This window comes from Acinonyx jubatus, chromosome A1, assembly GCF_027475565.1.
Source record: "Acinonyx jubatus isolate Ajub_Pintada_27869175 chromosome A1, VMU_Ajub_asm_v1.0, whole genome shotgun sequence".
Taxonomy (NCBI): domain Eukaryota; kingdom Metazoa; phylum Chordata; class Mammalia; order Carnivora; family Felidae; genus Acinonyx; species Acinonyx jubatus.
This window is the reverse complement of record NC_069380.1, coordinates 154,109,562-154,130,170: the sequence shown is the minus strand read 5'-3', so window position 1 is coordinate 154,130,170 and position 20,609 is coordinate 154,109,562. Positions and strand designations below refer to the sequence as shown.

General features: G+C 34.7%; 1 protein-coding gene across 4 annotated transcripts in view; it reads left to right on the top strand.

Moving 5' to 3' along the window:
* Positions 1–20,370, top strand: part of KIAA0825 (KIAA0825 ortholog) — a 382,909-nt gene extending 362,539 nt beyond the window's left edge. For all 4 annotated transcript variants that reach the window (XM_027037906.2, XM_053221670.1, XM_027037922.2 and 1 more), the window contains one exon: positions 17,972–20,370. In XM_027037906.2, the coding sequence (XP_026893707.1) occupies positions 17,972–18,089 (118 nt within the window). In that variant the 3' untranslated portion in view covers positions 18,090–20,370. The remainder of the gene's footprint in view (positions 1–17,971) is intronic.
* The last annotated feature ends 239 nt before the right edge of the window (positions 20,371–20,609 follow it).

Below are 20,609 nucleotides of genomic sequence, written 5' to 3'. Positions count from 1 at the left end.
ATGCCATCATCCTTAAGGAGATGAGGCAATGGGAGTTATTTTGAGATGCTCCTACTTTGCCATGACTGTGAAAATGATGGCACCTCAACTCAAAAGGATCTGCCATGTTCTCAAATCACTTCTCCCAATCCTGGCCTGGCATGGGGAGTAGAGAGAGAGAGAGTGTGTGTGTCCCTCATCGATTTTTTTAAATACACAGAGTGGATATAAAATGTTGTTAAACTGGGAGCTCCACGAGAGCAGCTAACATTTACTGTTATAGGAGACAAGACACAGAGACAGACCTAGGTTGCGGTACATGTACCATATCGGGTAAGAGGACTAGTGGAGTCAGCTGCTTGGGTTAGAATATTGGCTCCATCACTATCCAGTTGTGTGACTTGGGTAACTCTTGGTCTGTGGCAATGATAGTTAACTTACCTCTTAAAGTTGCTGTGAGAGCTAAATGAATTAATATATGCAAAGTACTAAGAATACTGCCTAGCATATTCAAATTGCTAAATAAGTACTAGTGATTATTATTATAGGCTCCATACCCCCACAGTACCAGCACATAGTAGGCATTTGGTAAGTAGTTTGATTACTGAATGAATGAAAGGAAAAGAACTTTGAAACCTGTATGAATAAGAACATACAGTCAGTGACTCAATGAAGAGTAATGGCATTAATAATGTAGAGCTCTCATTTTCTCCTGGATTCTACAACAGTTCTAATCTTTCTAAATTCTTTGCCAATTTCAAGCAAAATATAAACTAGGTCCATATTTCAAATCCTTTTATAAATATGATGTTACTACTAATTTGAATAACAAAGGTTGCAAACAGGATCTTTCGCTGATAGACCATGTGTTTCTAAATAGAGTTTTCATTCAGATCATTATCCCCAGAAGTGGTTTGTGCAGTGCTGATCCTTGTGTTGTCATCAGCTTTACACAAGCTAGTAAAAATGCACTCAATTTCTGCAAATATTGGGGTTGTAAATATGTAATTCTTTCCTTGATGAAGAGGATTTTTTTAAATATAATTTTTAGACCAAGAATAGTATTGCTTAATATAACTTAAGTACCTTTTAACATAGCAGTTTCATAAATGCAGTAGACACTAAATGTCTCTAGAACACAGTCTGTGAATATTTTCAGGTGTGTCAAATTTAACTAAAAAAAAAAGACCTTTTTCTTTTGATTCATTAAATTATACATTACTCTAAGAAAAATCAGCAATGCGCTCTGGCAATATATAGTATTCCTGACACTTCTCTTAACAGAGGGCATTTCTTCTACATCAGCACTAAATGCTAGGCAAATAGCGTGACCTTGGCCTTTTATCTAAACTCTTGTAATTAAAAAAAAAATCCACGGGTGGAAATGAAGTCTCTATGGAGATATGGATGATTTACTGGTTACGGAAAAGTTCAGCTTCCATAACTACTGATGGCTGTGCTTCCGTTTATGTTTTCCCTAGGCCATAACTATTTAAAATGTTACTGTTAGCATTCTTAGTTGTCCCATTTGTTGGTATATAACTCTCCTACTTAAATATATAGCACAAATCATATTAATTAAAATAAATTGCTCGGACAGTTAAGTTGTGTTGCAGCTTGCCTCTGAAGGCTATAAATTCAAATTAAGGGTTTTGCTGCTTGTTCTTGATCTTGGAAAGACTCCTTTCACCGCATTAGTAGTAGTACAAGAAATCAACCACCTTACAAAAAGAACATTCATTTGAATTCTCAGAGAAATAGCTGGATAAACTGCATCTATAGCTAGTTATCTTAATCATACAACCAATTCTTGGCTGAAGCAAGCCACCAAACTGTTAATTCATGATGGCAAGCACTGATATGTAATAGTATTGAGTATGGATTTTCATAGCTATAACTATGTTTCTACATATTTAAAAAATATATTTTAGCATAATTCTTTTTCTATATATATATTTCTATTTCTATTTTATATATTATGTACGTAACATTTGGTTTCAGGGGTTCTAAGTGGCATACTGTATTAACAATGATATAATTTTGGTAAAGATAAACAATCATTTTCTGGGCATTAACGTATCAAATTAGGTCAGAATAACTTGTAGGGAGTTGAAATAACTTCATTTGCTTACTTTAAGAAAGGCCTATGTTCTATAATTTCTAAATGCAAAGATGTAACTGCCATTTATAGTATTGTATAAAAACTGGATGTCCTTTACAGTTCATGGAAACCTCTATAAAAATAAAAATAAAATCTCAATCTCTGTTAAAATTTGAATTTATTCAATAGTACAAATAAATGATATTCCTAGCTTTTTAAAAACATATTTTATGTATGAGTTTCCTTAATGCTTTCCCTTTTCCTAATGAATTCTCCCCAAACTAGTACACCTTAGTTTGACGTAATGACTAAATTAAATTAGAAATAAGTTTGTAAAGCTCTCTCTGCTCCCTATCAAAATAAGATTTTTGCCATCCATTGTTCCCCAATGCCCCCACTGAAAATGGTATAAGGCCTTGTAAATCTCATGTAAGACCCCTATTATTTAACTACTTAGAGATTCAATATAAAGTTGAGAGAGAAGCAAAACTTTTAAAGCATTAAAAATTACAACCTACAAGGAAATTTTAACCTATTCTATTTCAGAGAAGATAAAGGTAAGCAATAAATCAATTTTCTAAGTTGACATGAAAAGGATAACATTGATTTTTTTATCTTCACTAAATGTATGCTAAAGGAGATGAACTAAAACTGAATATACATTTCTTAAAAGTCAGGTTTTAAAATACTAGACCACAGTAGTTGGAGATTTGCATCATCTGGAAAACATATCAGAAACAGTGTAGGCCTCATCTATTAAGTAAACTATTTTAAGGACCTGCCTGCAAAGGAAAAGAACAAGTTTCTAATCCTGTGGTTTAATTTGGATAAAAAGAGTGCCATTCATATTTAAGTTGATTACATTCAAACCTAATTTTCTGGTTTATAATAGATTTCCTGGAACTATTCATAAGTCAGTATACTCATGAAGTTATGTGTCCCCTCCCTAAAGTTTGTCCTTTGGGACTAAGTGCTGTTCAGAATAACCTTCCTACAGAAGTGTTTTTAAAGGAAAACATCACAGTCTGTAGTTTCCAAATTTACCACAGAATTGGATAATGACTTTATGCAAAAAAGAATCAACACACTTTCTGTTATTGATGTTGTTATCTTCCAATGAATAAGAAAGGACACAAGTTATTTCCCAAGGTACCTCAGACTGCTTCATGAGACAAGGAAGAAATGCCTGAATTATGCCTTTCCCATGAACAATTGCTAAAATAAAGCCTAAGGAAATGGTCCAAGTGCATTATATTACCATTAACATTTCATTACTAAAGTGAAATATTCTATAAAATCTTTACTGGATTTTGAAAATGGATTTAGAATAGCCATTCACTCTAGCCCATATGATGAACTCTCTCGTTCTGAATAAGCTCCCTGCGGACAAAACCATATACAGCTGCTCTCACTTCGGTATTACCTAGCATAATGGTTTGAAGTTAGGAGGCTCTCAATGTTTGCTGGATAAATGGCAAATTAATTATATACAGTAAAACAGTTCTACAGTGTGTCTCACTGTGATAGATATCAAATAAGCAACAAACCAAGGCAGATCTCGTAAAACAGGCTACATGTACTAAAGGCCCATAAAGTAACTTACAAGGTCCTTTAATTTCACTTTTACAACAGTCTTATGTAGGGATCCACTGTAATTAGTTTCCTAATTGTTTCCATTCATTAAGACAGAGTTTCACAGGGTTTTTGCTAATTTGGGCCAGTCTTCTATTTCTTCTCTGTCTGTAGCACCATATCCTAAGAACAAAGCTTGTTTTAAAACTTTTTATGTTGGTCAAAAACACTATACTGTTAACCAAATAACATGAAGTTACTGAATGTCTTGTTTTCCTCATACTACCATCTCATTCTTAGAAAAGGATATGGAAATGTTAGTAAGTGAATGAACTTACAGCATTTGTTGTCTTTTGGCATGATCATTGAATTTAAGACCTCAAGAATCAGCTAGTGATGTAGGAACTAAGGATGAGGAGACTAATTTAAAGGCTCAAAGAGCCCTTATTTTAATCATTCATACACATAACAATTTAACAACACTTGTTTGAAATACTGACTACTATTCATTGTGATACTGGTGGTTAAAGGTAATTATTTATTCAATCCACCTAGGAATAATAGAACACCTAACCTTCTAATATGTATCAATTAAGAGATATTTTGTGAGTGCTTAAAGTTGAAACATGTTTTTTGAAATAAAATATGTGGAACAAGGGCTATAAGTCTTTGTCAAAGAAAAGCAAGTATAGATAAAAAGAGACATGTGAAAAATTAAAACGCAATGTAATCATAAAATAACAGATCCAAAAGGTAACAGAAGAATTGTAACAAAGCAATATGTAGTTAACAGACCAGAATAGTGTTCACATTAGGAACATAAAGACTCAAAGGAGAAGGACAATCACATCAGGGTTGGGTAGTTGGGAAGGATGTTATGAAAGAGGTAGGATGTGGACTAGGTCTGAAAAATGAGCAGGTTTAGGGTAATGGAAAGGCATTTTAGGTGAGTGGTACAGTAAAAGTAGACAGCAAACATGGGAAAACATAAGGTAGAAGCAGCAAGATATCGTTTTCTCCCTGAGGAGAGATGATGGCTAAACAGTACTACCACCAAGCTACAACACTAAGACTTGAAACTCTCTAGGCTGGGCCGTCACTGCAGGTTTGGTATAGCCATGGTGTGAGGCGTGGGCTCTGAATATCTGGAGAATATTGTACTGTTCAGGCAACAAAATCCTAAGCACCGATGATTCTGCACACATTTCCAATATATGGAGGCTGTTTTTCCCACATCACCAAGCAATTCTATGTACCAGGTAGGTGTCCTACAATTAATCTTAATTCTGAGACTATTTACCTAGAGAGGGCAATAGATCTTACAGGTTAAGGCCTCATTCCTACAAGACTGGCTTCTACTGTCTCCATTTCAGATGTCGATCACCAGTGCAGGTTGTCACCTGTACTTCTGACTGACAGTGCAATAGAATGGAATTTCCATTGAACCCCTCCTTAGATGTGAGTAATTTGCTACAGTAGCTCACAGAACTCAGAAATATATTTTACTTACTAGATTACCATTTTATTATAAATGGATATAACTCAGGAACAGCCAGATGGAAGAGATGCGGAGGGCAAGGCATGAGGAAGGGCACAGAGGTGCCATGTTCTCTCCCAGCATGCCACTCTGCCCAAATTTCCATGTGCTCACCATCCCAGACATTCTCTGAACCCTGTCCTTTTGGGTTTTTATGGAGGTTTTATTACATAGGCATGATTGACTAAATCACTGGCCACTGGAGATTGAACTCAGTCTCCAGCCCCTTGCCCTCTCTGGAGACTGGGAGTAGTAATGGAAATCCCAAGTGTCTAAATGACATGGTTGGCTCCTTTACTAACCAGCCCCCAATCTTAGGTGTTTTTCAAAAGTAACCTCATTAACATAACAAAAGACACCTTTATAGTTCTCATCACAGGAAATTCCAAACTGGGATGGTGACCAAATACATATTTCTTATTAGAAATCACATTATCACAGCACCTAAACTGTGGACTGATGGCAGGGAGATGAATGTTGGAGTGACTGCAGAATAAATTATCCTTTAATGGTAACTGACTGTGTAGACAAGATGCGAGTATAGGCACACAGTACTTTTTGAAGTCAGACCCTGCTTTACAGTATGATGGTAATGGTTAGTTTGAATAATTAAAAATATACATTAGAATAAATATGAATTATGAATATAATTGAAGATGGAGTGAAAGCGACCACCAACAAGTTGAATCCAGAAAGCTTGAAGATTCAGTACCTTTAAATTTAAAACCTAATTCAGTACCTTTAAAAACATTAAATTATGTTTTTAAAGGTACTGAATTACAGTTTGGAACACAGATGAATTACAGATAAGGAGACAGGAGCTGAATATGTGGGAGTAGATGTGGGGTTTTCCATGGGAGGAAGACTGCTCTTCAGTGCAGAAGGTCTGGCATGAATCTGGGGGAACGCCAACATTTATAGGACAATAGGAGAAAGAAAACAGACCTCTTTTTCCCTCTGATTTGAACCTCCCTTTGAAGTCAGTCTGCACTATGTTGTGCAGAAGAGAAAAGAGAAGGACAAAACAGTTTGTTCAATGAGAATAAAATCCAATATGACTTTACTTTTTACTGTTCAGCTACCGACTGGTAGGACAATTTGAAATCATTAATTTGGCCAGATGGTTAATGTTGTTTAACAGTACAATTAACTAATAAATAATTGTAAAGCAATTTGTAAATATAAAGTACTACATAAATGTTTACTAATAACATTAAATCAGGAGGCTTATTTCAACTTACATTTTTATATCCAAATATTTTGTTAGCATTTCAGGAGAAATGCCAATAATATGATCAAATGCCACTGTATTTGAAAGATACAACAAAGGGTTTACAGGAAAACAAAAATAGCCATGGCCACGCTAGGCTGAATGAGTGAACTAGCATTGAAACGCCTCCCTCATGAAAGACAGGAGGGAACAACATAATCACAGAAATGTGTAAATGAAAACTGAGTCACTATAATACTAACCAACTTCATTTTACCCATGTACTTAGAAGAAAGAGAATTTACCTGATAAAACAATATAAAGGCCCAGGGCAGAAAGAACATCAAGGCAAGAGCTCTGGGGAAGCCCCTTGAGAAGTAGTCTCATAAAATAATACCACCACTTTATGAATTCAGAGTTCACCTACTCTTTACAATAATGCACTAAGAGCAATACCTATCAAAATAGCACCAGCATTGTTCACAAAGCTAGAATAAACAATCCTAAAATTTGTATGGAACCAAAAAAGACCCTGAATAGCCAAAGCAATTTTGAAAAAGAAAAACACAAAAATGAACTACTGGGACCTCATCAAAATAAAAAGCTTCTGCACAGCAAAGGAAACCATCAGGAAAACTAAAAGGCAACCGACACAATGGGAGAAGATATTTGCAAATGACATATCAGATAAAGGGTTAGTATTCAAAAATCTATAAAGACCTTATCAAACTCAACACCCAAAAAACAAATAATCCAGTGAAGAAATGGGCAGAAGACATGAATAGACACTTCTCCAAAGAAGACATCCAGATGGCCAACCGACACATGAAAAAATGCTCACAATCCCTCATCATCAGGGAAATACAAATCAAAACCACAATGAGATACCACTCATAGATGGAACACACTCTAGGAGACAGTTAAGATTATGGTAGAGATCAGTGAGGTCTCATGAATTTTGCTGCTTATTCAGGACTAAAATACAACAACTCATTGCCAACAGCTGGAGTGTGGGTCAGACTGCAGTTCTTTTTCCATAGTAGGCAGGTAGGAAATTTAGCAATAGCGAAAGAGAGCAGGCTACCAAAGACGGGAAAAACAAAATATACTCACTTCATAATGCTTCCAAGGGAAAATTAAAATACACTGGTTCCAACATTTTCTGGTTCCTGAGGGACATGCTTCCTCTACAGATTCTAAACATATTAATATAAACTAGGGATAGACATTTTATTTATTTTTTAAAAAATTTTTAATGTTTATTTACTTTTGAAGGAGAGACAGAGTGTGAGTGGGGGGGAGGGCAGAGAGAGAGGGAGACACAGAATCTGAAGCAGGCTCCAGGCTCTGAGCTGTCAGCACAGATCCTGACGCGGGGCTCGAACCCACAAACCGCGAGCTCATGACCTGAGCCGAAGTCAGACGCTCAGCCGACTGAGCCACCCAGGCGCCCCGGGATAGACATTTTAAATAAGTTTCCCAATCAGTTGTGTTTAACAAACTGATAAACTATTTTATTTTCCAATAGTAATTTGATAGAATTGACTTGTTTTTACACTGTGTTAACAAAGCCTAAAAACTAGGATAGAATTAAAGATAAACTCTTAAGAGCTTATAGATGGGAGAAAAATCAAGATGGCTTCATAGGAAGAACCTGAGAGCACCTCCTCCCACAGATAACTATGCAACTACATTTGGAATAATATCCTCAGAAAAAAACCTGAAAATGGATAAACAGCCTCCAAAATTAGAGACAGAAAGGCAGCACTGACATGGGTAAGAGTGACAGAGACAAGTTCTCACCAAAAAAAGAAAAAGCCCAACCCAGGTGCAGTGATCTATAATTGAGAGGGATCTCAAGAACACAGAACACCTCCCTTAGGCATTTCAACTCTTAGGTCCTTCACAGGAGAGACAACACTCTAAAAAGCCAGGTTTTGACAACTAACAGGGATTATAACCAGAAAAATCATAGTTTTAGGGAATGGAGAACCCACTCTTAAAGGGCCTGTGTGCAGTCTAACTGGCCCTAGGAACCAGCAATAAAATGCCAGTTGGAAAAATGCCTAGAACATAGGTGTTAGTCCAGGAACATCTGCCAGTCAGGTGGAAAACTGCTGAGGCACTGGGGATGGAAACACTGTCAAGCACCACTTTTGTGGTCATATTCTACCATGCTCAGCCAAAGCCACTACTACTCATACTCTAAGGTGCTAATGTTGGTAGGGCTGCCTGCTGACAACCCTGCCAACAACTGCAGCAGCACCCGTAGTACCCCAGAAGGATGGGCGGGCCTAGGAAAGCCCCACCCACCACAGCAGCCCCAACCAGCTGGTGGTGGCAGGGGGTGAGGAGCGGAACATGAGAGCCCTGCCCACTACTGAAGCCCAGGACAGCGTGGTCAAGGGAAAAGCCCCACACACTACAGCAACCCCAGCCAGCTGAGCCACAGAGAGAAATCTAACCAGCTGCAGTGACCTAGCCAGCCGGGCCAAGGGAAGAGTCCCAACCACCACCATCATGCCAGGCTGGCACACAAACTAACACAGGAAATGTCCCCTTGAGCACCTGATTCTCGTGGCCAAGGGAGAGTGTACTTCTGGGGCCCACAGGACATTTCCTACACAAGGAAACCCCTTCAAGACCGGAGAGGTAGCCAGTTTGCTGAATACATAGAAATAGAGACAGAGAATCAAGCAAAATGAAGAGACAGAGGAATGTATTCCAAAAAAAAGAACAACAAAAACTCAGAAAAAGATCTTAATGAAATGGAGGTAAATAACTGACGTGATAAACAATCCAAAATAATAGTCATATAGATACAGAACTCAGGAGAAGAAACTGATGAACACAGTGAGAACTTCAACAAAGAGAGAGACAATATAAAAAACTACCAATCACAGCTAAAGAATACAAGAGCTAAAATGAAAAAATATACTAGAGGGAATCAACAGCAAATCAGATACAGAAAAGCAGATCAGTGACCTGGCAACAGATAGTAGAAACTACCCACTCAGAATTAAGAAAATCAGCAAAAAGAAAAAAAAGTATTTGAAAAAACAAGAGTTTTGAGGGCTATCAGGGACAACATCAAGCTTACTAACATTGACATTATAGGAATCCCAGAAGAAAAAGAGAAAGGGGCAAAAAACTTACTTGAAGAATTAATGTCTGAAAACTTCTCTAACTTGTGGAAAAAAACAGATACCTAGGTCCAGCTAACATGGAGTTCCAAACTAGATTAACCCAAAGAGAGCAACTTCAAGACACATAATTAAAATGTCAAAAATTAAAGATAAGAGAGAATTTTAAAAACAGTAAGAGAGAAAAACAACTAGTTATATAGAAGGGAGCTCACATAGGCTACCCCCTGATTTTTCAGCAAAAGCTCTGCAAGCCAGAAAGGAGTGGCATGATATCTTCAAAGTGCTGAAAGGAAAAAACTTAAAACCAAGAATATTCTACCTGGCAAAGTTTAAACTTGAAGGAAAATGAAAGAGTATTCCAGACAAGCAAAAGGTAAAGGATTTCATCACCACTAAAACAGCCTTACGAGAAATGCTAAATTAAAGCAGAAAAGGTCATAACTAAAAATAAGAAAATATATGAAAGTAAAAGAAGGCAATTATGTAATAAATGTACTGAACCATTCACTTATGAAGGTCATACAAAGTTTAAAAACAAAAGTATTGGGGCACCTGGGTGGCTCAGCTGGTTGAGCATCTGACTCATGATTTTGGTTCAGGTCATCATCTCATGGTTCATGGTTTACGGTTCATGGGTTTGAGCCGTGAGTCAGGCTCTGCAGTGACAGTGTGGATCCTGCTTGGGATTCTCTCTGTCCCTATCTCTCTGCCCCTTTCCCATCTTCAAAATAAATAAGTAAACTTAAAAAAAAAACCCACAAAATTACTAAAACCAACGATAACTATAATAATTAGGTAAGGGATACACAAAATAAAAAGATGTAAAATATGATGTCAAAAAAAGGGGGGTCAGTAAAAATGTGCTTTTAGAATGTAAATGAACTTGAGTGACTGTCAACTTAAACTAGGTTGCCATATATATGTATATATATATATATGCTATCATATATCAATTTCATGATAAACACAAACCAGAAACCTACAATAGATACACAAAGAAGTATAGCAAAAGGAATCTAAGCATTATACTAAAAAAAAGCATCAAACTGCAAGAGAAGGAACAAAAAGGAACTACAAAAATAGCCAGAAAAAATTAACAAATTGAATAAGTATATATCTATCAATAATTACTTTAAATGTAAATGGACTAAATTCTCCAATCAAAAGTCATAGGATGGCTGAAGGGATAAAACAAAATAACAACAACAACGCCAAAATTAAAAAAAACAAAAAACAAAAGACCAAATCTAAATGATGCCTATAAGAGATTCACTTCAGATCTAAATATACACACAGACTGAAAGTTAAGAGATGGAAAAAGATATTTCATGCAAATACAAACAAAAAGAAAGCTGGTTAGCAATAATTATAATAGAGTTTAAAACACTGCAACAAAAGAGAGAGAGAAGTACATTATCTAATGACAAAAGGATCAATCCAACAAGAAGATATAACAATTGTAAATATCTCTACTCTCAAAATAGAGCACCTAAATATGTAAAGCAAATATTAAGAGACATAAAAAGAGAAATTGATAGTAATACAATAGTAGGGGTGAGTTTAACACTACCTTACATTATTGGATAGATCATCCAGACAGAAAATAAGCAAGGAAACATTGGCCTTAAATGACACAGCACAACAGATGGAATATAATATTCCATCCCAAAACAGCAGAATACACATTCTTTTCACGTACACATTTCAAAATGCAACAATTTCCAGAGTGGACCACATGTTAGGCCCTAAAAAAAGTCTCAATAAATATAACAAGATTGAAATCATATCAAGCTGCTTTTCAGACCACAATGGGATAAAATTAGGAATCAATTACAAAAAGAAAATTGGAAAAAAACAAAAACATGTAAAGACTAAACAACAAGCTATTAAACAATCAATGGGTTAATGAAGATAAGGGGAAATGTAAAAATACTTTGAGACAAATCAAGTGGAAGCACATTGTTCCAAAATCTAAGGGATATAGCAAAAGCAGTTCTAAGAGGGAAGTTCACAGAGATATAAGCTTACTCCAAAAGACAAGAAAAATCTCAAACAACCTAACTTTATACCTAAAGGAATATAGAAAAATAAAAGCAAACAAAGACCAAAATTAGCAGAAGGAGTGAAGCAATAAAGTTCAGAGAGGCAATAAATTAAATGCAGAAAAAAGAAAAGATCAATGAAACTAAGAGCTGATTCTTTGAAAAGATAAAACTGATAAACTTTTCCAGACTCCTCAAGAAAAAAAAGAGGTCCCAAATAAAATCATAAACGAAAGAGAAATTACAGCATATACCACAGAAATATGAATGATCATGATACTACTGTGAACAATTATACACCAACTAACTGGACAACCTAGAAGAAATGGATAAATTCCTAGACATGTACAATCTTCTAAGATTGAATCATGATAAAAAATATGGGGCGCCTGGGTGGCTCAGTCGGTTGAGCATCCGACTTCGGCTCAGGTCACGATCTCACGGTCTGTGAATTCGAGCCCCGCGTCAGGCTCTGGGCTGATGGCTCAGAGCCTGGAGCCTGCTTCCAATTCTGTGTCTCCCTCTCTCTCTGCCCCTTCCCCGTTCATGCTCTGTCTCTGTCTCAAAAATAAATAAATGTTAAAAAAAAAATTAAAAAAAAAAATAGAAAACCTAAGTAAACTAATTACTAACAATAAAATTGAATTAGTATTCAAAAAATCCCAACAAATAAAAGTCCAGGATCACAGGGCTTCACCTGTGAATTTTACCAAAAATTTAGAGTTAATAAGATGAACATAAGGGAAGGCAGACAAAAATAATATAAAAACAAGGAGGGGGACAAAACATAAGAGACTCTTAAATACAGAGACAAACTGAGGGTTACTGGAGGGATTGGGGATAGAGGTTTGGTCTAAATGGGTAAGGGGCATTAAGGAAGACACTTGTTGGGATGAGCACTGGGCGTTACACATAGGGGATGAATCAATGGAATCTACTCCTGAATTCATTATGCTAACTAACTTGGATGTAAATAAATTAATTAAATAAAAAGAAACAAATAAACAAGAGTTAATACCTATCCTTTTCAAATTATTGCAAAAAATTGAAAAGAATACTTCCAAACTAATTTTATAAGACCAGCACTACCCCAATACCAAACAAGACAAAGAGACTTACAAAAAAAGGCCAATATCCCCAATGAACATAGATGAAAAAATCCTCAACAAAATATTATCACACCGAATTCAGCAATACATTAAAAGGATCATACATCGTGATCCAATGAAATTTATTCCAGGGATGTGAGGATGGTTTAACATTAGTGAATCAATCAATATGATAAAAATATTAATAAAATGCAAGATAAAAATCATATTATCATCTTAATAGCTGCAGAAAGAGCATTTAACAAAACTCAACACCCATATGATAAGAACCTTCAACAAAGTGGGTATAGAGGGAATATACCTCAACATAATAAAGGCCATATGTGGTAAACTCAAGGCTAACATAATACTCAATGTTGGAAAGTTGAAAAATTTTCCTCTAAGAACAGGAAAAAGACAAGGATGTCACTTTAATTCAACATAGTATTGGAGGTCCTAGCCATAGAATTTAGGCAAGAAACAAAAATGAAAGGCATAAAAATTGAAAACGAAGAAGTAAAACTGGCACTATTGGCAGATGATTTAATGCTCTATATAAAAAAGTTGGAAGGACTCTTAGAATTAACTACTAGAATTATTAGAATTAACAAATGGATTCAGTAAAGTTGCAGGATAAAAAACACACAGAAATCTCTTGTGTTTCTATACACTTATAACAAACTATAAGAGAAGAAATCAATCCCATTTACAACTGCATCAAAAAGAATAAAATACCTAGGAATAAATTTAAACAAAGAGGTGAAAGACCTGTACTCTGAAAACTATAAGACAGTGATGAAAGAAACTGAAAAGAACATAAATAAATGGAAAAATATATCATGCTTATGGATTGGAAGGAGATAATTGTTAAAATGTCCACACTACCCAAAGCAATCTACAGATTCAAGGGAATCTCTATTAAAATACCAATGGCATTTTTCACGGAACAAGAACAAATAATCTTAAAATTTTTATGTAACCACAAAACACTCTACGTAGCCAAAACAATGTTGAGAAAGAAGAATGAATCTGTAGATACCATGCTCCTTAATTCAAAGTATACTACAAAGCTACAGTAATCAAAACAGTATACTACTGGCAAAAAAAGAGACACAAAAATCAATGGAAAAGACTAGACATACCAGAAATTAACCCATGCTTATATGGTCAATTAGTCTATGACAAAGGAGACAAGAATACAGTGGGGAAAGGAGAGTCTCTTCAACAAATGGTGGTGGGAAAATGGGACAACTACAAGCAAATCAATGAAACTGGACCACTGTCTAACATCATATATAAAAATAAACCCAAAATGGATAAAAGACTTAAGTGTAAGACATGAAACCATAAAACTAGAAGAAAACATAGGCAGCAAGCTCTCTGACATCTGTCTTAGCAATATTTTTTTTTGGATCAGTCTCTTCAGACAAGGACAGCAAAAACAAAAATTTTTAAATGGCACTACACCAAACTAAAACCAACAGAGCAAGAATGCAATCTGCTGAATGGGAGAAGATATTTGAAAATAGTATCTCCAATAAGGAATATCCAAAACATTAAAAAAAACCCTCCAAACTCACTATAAAAAAAACAAAACTCTTTGATTAAGAAATGTGAAGAGGACCTGAATAGATATTTTTCCAAACACATACAGATGGTCAACAGACATATGAAAAGATACTCAACATCACTATCATCAGAGAAATCCAAGTCAAAATCACAATGAGATGTCACCTCACACCTGTCAAAATGGCTACTATCAAAAAGACCAGAAATACCAAATGTTGACAAGGATGTCTTGAAAAGAGAATCCTCTTGCAATGTTGGTGGGAATGTAAAGTGGTGTGGTCACTATGAAAAGTAGTAGAGAGGTTCCTTAAAATATTGAAAATAGAGGGGCGCCTGGGTGGCTCAGTTGGTTAGGTGTCCGACATCGGCACAGGTCATGATCTCACAGTTCGTGAATTCGAGCCCTACATCAGGCCCTGTGCTGACAGCTCAGAGCCTGGAGCCTGTGTCTCCCCCTCTCTCTACCCTTTCCCTGCTAACACTGTTTCTCTTCCTCAAAATAAATAAACATTAAAAAAAATTGAAAATATAACTACTATATGATCTATCATCAATTCCACTTCTGGGTATTATCTGGAAAAAAATGAAAACACTAACCTGAAAATTATGCACCCCCATGTTTACTACAGTACTATTTACAACAGCCAAGATATGGAAGCAACCTAAGTGTTCAGAGATAGATCAAATGGATAAAGATGTGGTATGTACATATACAATGGAACATCACTCAGCCATTAAAAAAACAAAATCTTTCCATTTGCGACAAGATGGATAGACCTAGAGGTATTATGCTAAGTGAAGTAAGTCAGAGAAAGGCAAATATCATATGGTTTCACTTATCTGTGGAATATGAAAAGCAAAACAAATGAACAAAACAGAAACAGACTCATAATATAGAGAACAAACTGATGGTTGTCAGGGGGGAGGCGGGTGCAGGCTTTCCACCTGGTAAAATAACTGGTGAAATAATTGGAAGAGATTAAGAGGTGCAATCTTCCAGTTATAAAATAAATAAGCCATGGGGATGTATTGTGCAGCAGAGGGAATATAGTCAACAATATTGTAATAACAATATTGTATGGTAATAGGTGGTAACTAGACTCAGCCTGATGATTTTGTAATGTATATAAATATGAAATCAATATATTGTATACCTGAAACTAATACAATGCCAATCATACTTCAAAAAAGAAACTTATAGATTTGAAATAAAATAGTACTTGAGATAAATAAACATACATTTCAAATCTCTAATGCTTTATTCAATTAAGGTGAAATTATTAGACAAAATCTAGTTTGAATATTATTTTTTCTCCTATCTCTGTCAAAATTTCTTATTCTCACATGAAATGATTTCTTCTTAATAAGCACCAGGCAAATATAAAAAGGCTGTGATAGATAAATTATGTTGCTTACGATCATTAATTACTAACAGCTCAATTATACTGTGAGGTGCCTACAATTCTCATGAAGCTTCAAAAATCCTTATCTTGGATTCTATTATGTATACAATTCATTTATATTACATTAATTATGCAGATATTTAAATGAAGCAGAGATCGTGCTTTCAATTTTCACAAGTAGAGACAATGATCAAAATATTTATGTACATATTACATATTTTGTTCTGTTGACAGTCATAAAATAATTCATTTACTCAGTACAATATTAGCACCTTTTCCATGGAATAAAAAAGGCAAACCTAATTTTTCATGTTTGGATTTCTTTAAATTATTTACATTAATTTTAGAGAGTTCTTTTTTTCTTTTTTTAAATATCTAGTCCAATTTGGTCAACATTTTTCAGGAAATAAAATGTTCAAACTATTTTTAACATTAATGAATGACACCTGTAAAATGGTTTTAAAATTATGCTGAGTGCCTCATTTGTAAGTCTAAACTCTAGAGCCTGACTCCTTGATTTCAATCCGAAGATACCTGGACAAGTGACATTAACAGTATATCTCAGTTTACCCCTCTGTACAATGGGAACAACATTTTCTAGTACAGATTTAAAGAGTGATATGTCATATGTTTAAAACAATGCCTAAGACATAGTGCTACTTAAGTATTTTCTGTTATTAATATATTCCTTCTTGGAAGGAGTTCAACTTAATATGAAAATTAATGATAACCAACTTCACCTGTATAAAATGAGTAATGACAGTTTTTATCTTTAAAACTCCATGAAAATAGTAGAAAGCACCTTGTAGGCTAAACTTTAAAATTCTAATTACTGACCTAAGGAGAACTGCCCCTTGTCACATGACTGAACAGTGTAGCAGTGAAAAATCTTTTTATCCTTCAAGTTGTCATTAAAACCTATATGACCAATGACCTAACTCTGACCATATGGGAATGTATAGAGAAATTAAGACAACCATAAATAATAAGTTTTTAGATCCACCGAAGGTTGGGGCTAGATATAAGGAGAATCCCAGACAGACAATGATGAAGATATGTAAATTAAACCCATGTCTAATCTCTCAGATAATTCCATCTTTCTCTCCACTCTTCCTTCTTGCTTTATAATAAACCACCTCCCAGGACTGGTCAGGGCATATTGAACCCAACACTCCAAGAAAACCCATATGAAAGAAAACAAGGATCCCAGTAGGAGGTTTCTATGGAAAATGAAATATCCTTGCTTTCTTTTCATTGAAGAAAACCAGAATGATCCCATTCCAAACTCAATATATTTTCTTCATGTATGACAAACTCTTATCCAGGAGTTCTGACTATAATAAAACAGTGGGCTTCTGGAAGACATTCAGTGAACAGGTACTTGCTTGTTAGAAATTCTATTCCCTTATAGCAGAGAATCTTTTAGGATATATATCTTCTTAGGGTGTTTTAGGATTAAAACATTGGATTTAAAATCCATTTATGACAGCATGCCATAGTGGATGGCCTAGGGATTGGTAGAAATAGGAGTGAGGAAAAGAGAAAGAAAATATATGCAGAGGATTCATTGTTGGATTGCTAGGTTAAATGTGCCCTGGCCAGTCCTGGGGAAGTGGCATATATGAAAGAGAAAGGAGAAGGAGGAATTAACTGGACTTGGGTTATTGTGCTAGTTACTTTAAAGGTTATATTCATATACATTTCATATTCTACCATTTTGTTCTGTATCTGTCAATCACCCAAAATTAGAGTCTTTAATCTCTCTTCTTTAGCCAAATCCCCATTGAATTTTCCTAACAATTTGCTGCTTTTCTTGGATCATTTTAACTTGATTACTTCAAATCTTCTATTATTTCTAGGAATAGACTGACCTGCCTTTAATATACAGTATATTCAATTTAGCTAAATATTCTTGCTGCTGAAGTCTTCCTGGAGAATCTCTCTGCAGCTTAAAGCCACTGATATGCTGATCAGTGGGGAAAAATACTATGGAAAATATTTACTTATTAATTGCGAATTCTAGGTTTTATTTATATGCACATATATCCTAGTAAAGCATATACATTTTTTAAATTAACATATTCAGAAAACTCACTTAGTATTTTAAACTTTACCTTGGAGTAGAACTGGTTTCACTCCACTTTTGTCTCCCATTCTCTGCCCAATCTGCAAGAGCAGTGACAGTGAACTTTGGTGCTGGAGAGGCAGTCAGTAGAAGACAGATGCCTCGGTAAACCAGTGATAGAGTATTCAAGCCTTGAATAACTGAGTGTTGACTATAGTTTGGAAGTTACAAAAATACTAAAATGTGATTTTTCTTTTAGGTGGGAAATGAGAAAGAATGAAAGACTAGAAGAGGAAGAAAAAGCAATGCTGGAACATTTAAAACAATTTTGCACCATCCAGAACTCTTCTGTCTCAGATAACACAGAGGAACCATAATCTGCAGAAAACAGCAACAGCTTTATTTTAGGAAATAATCACATGTAATGGAGTAGGATTTTTACTACAGTCAGAATGAACCTCAGATGTGCTGTGAAGCATGAAACCAATAACTGAGTAATCTCTGAAATGAAAAGGAATACACCACATAAAGAATAAAGTGCTACACATTTTTTACTTTAAAAATAATTTCAAATGTTTTTCTTTCCTCAGTTTTTCTCTTTATATAACTGCTGCCATCTCGTGTTCCCTTTGAATTATATTTTTTTTCTTCTTTCAGTCTTGAAGTATCTATGACAACAGACAAAATGTTTGGAAATCTTTTCCCTAAGGATTTTTAAATACAGCATTTGGATGTTAAGTTGAATGGAGTAACATAGCCCCTTGAGGGTTGTCTGAAAATTTCAATTTAGTTTTATAGCTGTAGCCCAAGTCCAGGTCTTAGCGACTTTTAAAACCCACCAATGTACCAGCCTCCTTTTCCAAAGCCACTTCCTCAGGCAGTTTATCTTAACCAGCAAAACATTCTCCTAATATATAACTTTAGTCCTATCTCTGCCTATAATGGTTTTTCAAACATCATATTTAAACTTTCAATCATATGCTTTCAGATCCTATACCCAATGTCTCCATGTTCAGGCAACTGCCTGTTATCCTCTTGGTTCAAGCCACACACCTACCATTTTCCCCAAGTGGAAACCATCTTTCTCCCCAAATAACATTTAAAACTCATTCCAGCAATCCCATAGTTTCTGTTACTTCTCTTATTTCTATTACACACACACACACACACACACACACACACACACACTGGAATGTGTTCTAGAGCCCTCACATCAAGTTATAATTACTATACCCTTCCTATTAGTGCATGGTGTTCGATTATAAAGACCTCAAAGTGTTTGTCATATGAAGTCTCCCTCTTTAAGGGGTTCCATAGTTTTCCCAGATACCTGCTCCAGAGTTATCCATCTAGTGGGTAATTAATACATTAATTAGTAAATAATTCAAACAGTTGTTTGAATGTCATTAAAAGAAGACAATTAGATTGTTGAGCAATCTACAGGACATCTGGGAGAAGCCTTATCTATTTTAGACCATATGACATCGAACATTATGTTTCTGATGTTCTCAGATTGTCCATGTTCCCACATTCTGTGATTTTTATAAAATATGTGTAGGCTAGATAATTTCCAAAGGAAAGTACTTATGCATTTTTTAAAAAGTAAAATCTTAGAATGCAGAGGAGGCCACCTTAGAAAATCTCTTGCATTATTTCCTACATAAAAACATATAAATGGCCATGTAGCCAGCTGTCTACCAAGTAACACATTTTATTTCTATAAAATGTACTTTGTTGGTTAGTATAATCATGAACTAAATGTTTTAAGACAATGTTGAAATAATTTCTAAAACTTCTATACCGACAATTTAAAAATGGTAAGAAATATTCATGAGAATTGAACTTTGCACCTAATCTTACCTATGAACACTAATCTTACCTATAGTAACACTGTAACAATCAACTGAAGACAACAATTTTCTTTCTTTAGCTTCATGATGGTTTGTGTAAATCTGCACACTATATTTTATTGGAATAGACACTAAAAGAGAAAGTCAAAATAAAAATAAACTGAAACAATAAACTAAATAATCTTATAAAGTAAAATATTTCATATTTGGGTTCTTTGTCTTCTAATATATTTAAAAATCATCTTTAAACACTTTTTTCTTTTTTTTTCTTTTTTTTTTTTTTTTACTGAATCTGTACATTTCTATGGTAATGCTAAGAAGTGACTTATTTCCTCTAGAAAAAATTTCTTAATGGCTCCATTTAAAGGGTAATAAGAATAGTAAGGGGAGAAGGAGATGAGGAGGAAGGAGAAAAATGTGAAAAACAAAAGAGTTTACAGATGAATTCTCTTCTATATTTGCTCAGTGAGATTACTGTAGCCAGTGGAAGGAAATTTATAATTGGGAATATTAAATGACAAGACATTGGTTTATCAGATTATTTTGACTTTATACTCAACATGTTTCTTAAAATATGAAAAGAATGGTATTTAAAAAGTTATTCTTTCTCATGTTTGTATTTGTGTAACTTAACAGCAGCAATTAAGCCTAATACTTTATTAGTCCCAATACACTTATTGCAAAAATATTATCTTCTTTCTGTGTTCTGTTTAACTGTATTTTTATGTAATTATAAAGATGTATCTAGTTTACCGGTTACTATGTGAAAAAGTATGAATTTTTAATAAAATATAGATAATAATCTATATTTCAAGTATTTTACGTTTTTGTCATCGCTACCAAATACTCTATAGAACTATCTACCAAGAAATGTGAAAAGTAAATCGCTTATTTTGTCTACCAATAGGTGCTTACCCAAAGTGTTCTATTACCCCAGTTCACATATTCCTGAGTCAGAGAGAGCTTCTGGTAATTTTTAATTAGCATTTCTTATTATAAAAACTCTTTAAGATTTTTGAATGCTTTTCATTATGCTTGAAATATTTC